At 37.5% G+C, this 7,343-nt stretch overlaps 1 protein-coding gene across 6 annotated transcripts in view; it reads left to right on the forward strand.

Moving 5' to 3' along the window:
• The window catches only part of WIBG (within bgcn homolog (Drosophila)), a 17,057-nt gene that overhangs the window by 4,882 nt on the left and 4,832 nt on the right, over positions 1-7,343 (forward strand). For 2 of the 6 annotated variants that reach the window (XM_008583121.1, XM_008583122.1), the window contains exons 2-3: positions 5,061-5,151; positions 5,473-5,556. The exons of 3 other annotated variants lie outside the window; for them this stretch is intronic. In XM_008583121.1, the coding sequence (XP_008581343.1) occupies positions 5,478-5,556 (79 nt within the window). In that variant the 5' untranslated portion in view covers positions 5,061-5,151; positions 5,473-5,477. Of the gene's footprint in view, positions 1-5,045; positions 5,152-5,472; positions 5,557-7,343 lie in introns of those variants that run through there. One more of the 6 variants, XM_008583123.1, reaches the window with a different exon arrangement.

The following is a 7,343-nucleotide window of genomic DNA, read 5'->3' on the forward strand; positions in this document are numbered from 1 at the left end:
CAAATCCCCCCCCCCCCCCCCGCAGCTGGCCAGTACGGGGTATCTGAACCCTTGACCTTGGTGTTATAACACCGATGCTCTAACCAATTGAGCTAACTGGCTTTTTTTTTTTTAAAGATGACCGGTAAGGGGATCTCAACCCTTGGCTTGGTGTTGTCAGCACCACGCTCAGCCAGTGAGCAAACCAGCCATCCCTATATGGGATCCGAACCCGTGGCCCTGGTGTTATCAGCACCGCACTCTCCCGAGTGAGCCACGGGCTGGCCCTAACTGGCTTTTTTCTAACTGGTGAATGTCTTTGACTCTTGGATATACATATGGTCACACCTCAAATCCAATTTAATTAAAATCAGTATCAGCTTTTTCATCATTATTTTTGTTAAAGGCATCATTGTTCTAACCAGCCCAAGGTCAACTTTTTTTTTTTTTTGTCCCTTTTGAGACCGGCTGCACCACGCTCAGCCAGTGAGTGCTGTGAGCGCACCAGTCATCCCTATATAGGATCCGAACCTGCGGCGGGAGCACTGCTGTGCTCCCAGTGCCGCACTCTCCCGAGTGCTCCACGGGCTCGGCCCCCAAGGTCAACTTTTTACATCATTTTTCTGTTTTTTTGAGGTTTTAAATAGACTTTATTTTTTAGAATAGTTTTAGATTTATAGAAAAATTGAGAAAATAATACGGAGAATTCCTATATATGCACTACCCAGTTTCCACTATTACTAACATCTTACATTAATATGGTACATTTCTTGCAGTTAATGAACCAATAATGATAAATTATTATTTACTAAAGTCTATACATTATTCAGATTTCCTTAGTTTTTACCTAATTTTTTTTCTGTTCCAGGATCTCATCCAGGATACCACATTACATTTAGTTCTCATGTCTCCTTAAGCTCCTCTTGGCTGTGACAGTTTCTCAGCTTGTTTTTGATGACCTTGACAGTTTTGAGAAGTACTGGTCAGGTATTTTATAGGATGTCCCTCTATTGGAATTTGTCTAATGTTTTTCTCATGATTAGACTGTAGTTATGTGTTTTGGGGAGGAAGACCATAGAGGTAAAGTAACATTTTCATTACATCATTTCAGAGTACATAGTATCACCATGATTTTTTACTGTTGATGTTGACTGTGATTACCTTGCTGAGGTAGTGTTTGTAAGGCTTCTCCACTGTAAATTTACTCTTTTTTTCCCCCTTCTTTCCTTACTGTACTCTTTGGAGGGAAGTCACTATTTGTAGCCCAGGCGTAGGGAGGGAGTTATGCTCTCCTCCTTAAGTACAGAGGTTATTTGGAATTCTTCTGCACAGGAGGTTTGCCTCTTCTCCCCTATTTATTAATCATTTATATTACTATGGATTTATAGATATTTTATACTTTGAGTTATAATCCCATACTATTTAATTTATTGCTCAAATGTTCCAGCTTTGTACATTGGGTGCTCTTTTAGTTTTTTAGTTGGCCCTGTGTCCCTTTGACATACCCCATCATTGTAGGTTTTTTTTTTTTCTTCTTAGCTCTTCCTTACTTTGTGAAGATGGTCCAAGCTCATCTTGCATATTTCTTGCTCTATCCTAGAATCAGCCATTTCTCCAAGGAGCTCTTGTTCCTTTTATTGAAGAGTGGTATTAGAATCCAAGATGTGACAGTAGGTGTTTTTGTTGTTAATGGGGTGTTATTTTTGCCTCATCCTTCACTCCTGTCTTGCCCCCAATCCTCACATACATCAGTTGTCAATTTATCATTTTATTCCTACTGCTGTTACTCTTATCCCATCTTTTTTCTTCTCTTCTTTTTTTGAGTGGCTGGCCAGTAAGGAGATACAAATCCTTGACCTTGGTGTTATCAGCAACCTTATCCCATTTTTAATACTTATTAGCTATATGGCCTTTGGAATTTTAAGCCTAAATTTCCTTTAGGAATCTAAGCCTTAGTTTTCTTATTGATGAAATTGGAATAACTCCTACAACATAGGATTATTGTGAGAATGGAAATTTAAACGAGGGGCTGGCCAGTTAGCTCAGTTGATTAGAGTGTGGTGCTGATAACATCAAGGTCCAGGGTTCAATCTCTGTATTGGCCAGTCACCAAAAAACAAAAACAAAAACTCAACAACAGAAACAAAAAACATTTATAGGAAGGAAATTTAAATGAAACGATATACATGTTTGGCACACAGAAAATATCTAACACATTGTTCTGTAATTATTACTATTATGTAACGGTTATTATATGGAGTAGAAGAATTATATATGCCAAACACCGAGCATAGTACTTGGGCCATTCTAAGTGCCTGCTAAAATTCTAGTTTCTGTTATCCTACAGATATTGCTGTGAACTCCTAAATAGTCATCCTATTTCCAGTCTCTCTCTGTTCCATTTCATCGGACCATTGCTACCAGATTACTGCTTCTTTTTTTTTTTTTTTTTTTTTTTGTCCTTTTTGAGACCGGCCACACCGCGCTCAGCCAGTGAGCACTGTGCGTGCACCGGTCATCCCTATATAGGATCTGAACCTGGCGGGAGCGCTGCTGCGCTCCCAGCACCACACTCTCCCGAGTGCGCCACGGGCTCGGCCCTCAGATTACTGCTTCTTAAATACAAACTTATTTACATAATTTTTGTTCAGTATAATTCATCAACCCCTAGTCTGCTGTTCAACTTGGACATATATCCTTCTAATCTTTATTTTTTAAACATGGCTGAATCAGATGGTATATACATTTTTTTATGTCTTGCCTTTTTGTTTTACCTTGTGACAAATGTTTTTCCTTGCTATTAAAAACTCTTTGTAAATATCTTTTAAAATATTGGCAGAGTATTTTATTGTTTGGGCATGCACCTTATCTTACCTCTGTCTTCTGTTATTGGACTTTAGATTGTTTCCAGAATTTTTGTTACAAGAACTCTATGAATGTTTTTGTGCACAAATCTTTGCCTGAATTTAGGGTTATTTTCTCAGGATAGATTTCCTAAAAGTAGAATTACTGGGATGGAGTGTACAAACATTTATTTATTTTTTTAATTATAAAATTAATTCATGTTGATTATAGAAAATTTGGAAAATATTTTCATAATTAGAATAAAATATGTCACATACATTACTGGTAATCCCAGAACCCAGAGATAACTATGGTTAACATTTCCTTTATTTTTTCTGTGTACATATATAGCATATGTAAAATAACATAATTAGACTCATATTGAGTTGTTGTATTTCCCAAAATATGATTCTCAGAACATTTAGTAGTCCTCTGAGATGTGCTATGAAATAAATAACTAAAATAAAAATAAGGTTTTTGTGATAAAGTAATTTTGGGAAACAACTGTAAACCATATTCTCATCTTGCATATTTACATAAATAAGGACATATTAACTCATTTAAGTCTTGCTACATAAATAAGAACGTATTAACTCATTTAAGTCTTGCGATTGAAAACAAATACAAAATTGTTTATTTCTGATTAATCCTGAATTTTCCAAACTTATTTAATAATTTTTTTTGGTAACCCCTGTTAATATTTTATGGAAGTAGTATTTTATATAACAGAAAGTTTGGGGAATGCTGCTAACCTTGTATTCTCTTGCCATGTTAGCCAAATTGCTTTCTACAAGAGTTTTACCACTGGCAGTATGTAAATTTGCTGGTTTTACCACTCCTTTGAATGCACTGGTATTCTCATCTTTAAAAATTCTACTGCTTTCCTTATAACACCACGGTCAAAGGTTTGGATCCCTATACTGGCCATCCACCCCAAAAAAACCCCACAAAATTCTTCTGCTTTGATAGATGAAAATGATACTCATTGTTTTAATTTCTGTTTCCTTTATTAGTGAGTTTGAACTTTTTAAAAATTTTGTTCATTTATAAATAAATAGTAGTGTAAAGAACACAGACTTTGGAACCCACAGCCTTAGTTTGAATTCTGATGCAATTTACTAACTGTAACTTTTGGAAAATTATTAAATTTCTCATCACTGTAAAAGTGGAATAAGACTTTATGGAGTTGTAAAAATGAAATAAAATAATGTTTATAAACGTTGAACACTGTACTTGGCAAGCAAGCACTCAATAAAGGGTAGCTGCTGTTATCTTTTGGGAATGGACTATCAAGTTTACATGTGGACTGTTCATTCTTACATTCAGCACACTACTCCCTAATATGAGCACAAACTACTTTTCAATATAGTATTAACACATACTACATTTCCCCCCGTACCCTGTGGAACAGCAGTGTGATGATGTGTAAGCTTTGGCATCAGACCTGAGTTCAAATTATAGCTACATGCTGTCTTTGTGATCTTGGATACGTCTTTAACCTCTTGAAGACTGTTTTCTCAGCTGTAAATGATAATATCTATCCATTGTCTAGATTCAACAAGATAATGTATGTGAAGTTCCTGGTGTAATGCAGCTACTTATTAATAACTGCTCTTCTCTAATCATTCTTAACATATTTGAGTTGTCCACTGCTATGATTTTGCTTGTTGTTCCTCTTAGAATCCCCTTTCCCTTTCTCTTTCTCTGCCTGCAGAAATATTGGCCACTGATTTGTTGTTACTATTTTTACTACTACCTAGTCTTTAAGGTCAAGTCCCTGAGGTTTTCCTTATTTCCTGTCACCTTCTCCCATTAAATGGGGTGTAATTATTTATTCCATTGAAATCTCTCAGTATGTTTCTGTATCTTTTAGGATACTTACAACTTTTGTACTTGTCTTATTCTTTGCTTGCCTAAGTTGCCTACGTCCTCCTTACTTAGACTGTAAATTTCTTTCTTTTTTTTTTTTTAAAGATGACCGGTAAGGGGATCTTAACCCTTGACTTGGTGTTGTCAGCACCATGCTCACCCAATGAGCTAACCGGCCATCCCTATATGGGATCCGAATCCGGGGCCTTGGTGTTATCAGCACCGCACTAGATTACAAAATAGCAGATGTGGGAAAATGACAAACCTTAAAGAATTCTTGTAGTAGCAGTCCCTAATCTGTAGTTTCTGACTCTCTCAAAGATATTATCTGAAAGTCCTGATATTCTGCCCTTGGTTTTTATTTCTAGGGGTGGGAATCGCCAAACTTCTCCCTTCTTTTTGACTTCACCCTTGGATACCATCAAGGCCAGAGGATGGAACCAAGATAACATAAAATAGGTGCTCTTTTGTGATGTGGGCTATTTGTATCTCTGAGGCTCCCACACAGGATGGCCATTCAAGAAGCTTCTACCTTTCTTCACAATTTTTATCTTTAGTCCTCTTAAACCTTCACCTATAATCCTTATGCAGTTAAGTTAAATATATGTTTCTAGTATTGTCCCTCTCTCTGATTCCATGTAAAACAGAGCTTGTCTACAAATGAATTAGTTTTCCCAAAGTTGTCTTCTCCTCTGGATTTTATGTCAGTGGTTTTTATTTTCACAGTTTTCTACATTCAAGAGTGATATTGTAATTAGTTTGTGTTCTCATCCTCACTAGAATGTATGCTACAAGAAGGCAAGAACCTTGCTTGCTTTATTCATTGTTATATCCCTAGCTCCTGTTACAGTGCCTGGCAAAAAAGTAAGTGCTCAATAAACATTTAAAATCCATGTGTGAATAAGTATTATTACCATATGTCCTACTTACCACAAGTATGTTGTGAAAAACAAGAGAATACATGTGAAAAGCACCAGATTAAATCCACTGTATCAATGTTTTGATTATTTACTGTATAATTCAAATCATGGCAGTCTTCAGATCCTGTTGATATTTATCCTTTGCAATGATTTCTCTTTCATTTTCCTTTTCATACTCACAGAGACCATCTAAGTCAAGTCTTCCCACATTGCAGCTATTGCTTTCATTTTCTCTGCCTTTAGTTTATGGTACACATTTTCAGGTTAATCTTAAAGCATTGAGATGAGCAGATCACCTGTACTCCCTTCAGTATTCTCCCACAGTCTAAGCCTTAAGCCTAAATTCAGTGGAGATTGGAGACCTTTCATATTCTTACTAGCTAACCTTTAGTCACTTTTCTAATTACATATGCCTTTTGCCCAAAACATACTGGATTCTTGCTGTTCCCTAATATGATACTTAAATTTATTCATTAAGTCAACCAATATTTACTGTCTTCTGTGGGCCAGGCTCTTTGCTACAGAGTTCAAAGACAAAGTCCCTGCTCTCAAGCAAGCAAACAATTAAACATTAGAGCATGTTAAAGGCTAAAAGAGGTGCTATGCGTGCACAAAGGGCGATTTTAAACTTTGCTTGGAGGGCCTGCCCATGGCTCACTCGGAGAGTGTGGTGCTGATAACACCAAGGCTGCGGGTTTGGATCCTATATAGGGATGGCCGGTTGGCTCACTGGCTGAGCGTGGTGCTGACAACACCAAGTCAAGGGTTAAGATCCCCTTACCGGTCATCTTTAAAAAAAATAAATAAAAATAAACTTGGCTTGGGGTGGGGAGGTCAGGGAAGGCTGCATTAAAGAGTTTATACTTGAACTTTGCCTTTAAAAACCAATAGGAGTTAACTAAGGTAACAAGCAAAGGAGGTCTCTTCAGGCCAAGGGAAGCAAAAGCAAAAAAGGCATAGAGAATTGGGACCTGGGTCAGGTAAGATTTGTGAATATTTCAGTGGTTAGAGCAGAGTGTGTGAGTGACTGAGTATTAAGAGACTGGATACTAGCAAGACCTGGGTCAGGAAGACCTTTCGTGCTGTGTGGTTCCATCCTCTATGTAAATACCCTGAGGGCAATGGGAATTCAGGAAGAATTTTAAGTAAGGCCTGACTAGTCTTATTTGTCCCTTTGCTCATGTCCTTACCCTGAAATACTTCCCTATTCCCTCTGTCCTCAACCACACCCCTGCCTCCACTTGTCTAAATCCTGCTCATCTTCCAAGGATCACAACAGATGCTGTGTCCTTCATAAAATAAGAATCACTTGGTCAAAAGTAATTTCACTCTCCTTTGTGTACCTATAATTCACCAAGCCATTTAGGCTTGAAACCTAAAGTCACGTATTTAAGAAACCCACAATATAACAACAACATTAATGGACATTTTTTTTTTTTGGCTGCTTCCCAGTAAGGGGGACCGAATTGTTGACCTTGGTGTTACAAGGCTGTGCATTAATAGATTCCTTTTTGAGACCGGCCGCATTGTGCTCACTCGCACCGGTCATCCCTATATAGGATCCGAACCCGTGGTGGGAGCGCTACTGCGCTCCCAGCGCCGCACTCTCCCGAGTGCGCCATGGGCTCGGCCCAATAGATGTTTTTAAAAAGAAAAATTATCACCCCAACATAACATTTTCATTATTGCACATTCTTTTCTTCCTTTTTTTTTTTTTTTTTTTTTTTTTTT

Source organism: Galeopterus variegatus, unplaced genomic scaffold (genome assembly GCF_000696425.1).
Source record: "Galeopterus variegatus unplaced genomic scaffold, G_variegatus-3.0.2 Scaffold2835, whole genome shotgun sequence".
Classification (NCBI taxonomy): Eukaryota; Metazoa; Chordata; class Mammalia; order Dermoptera; family Cynocephalidae; genus Galeopterus; species Galeopterus variegatus.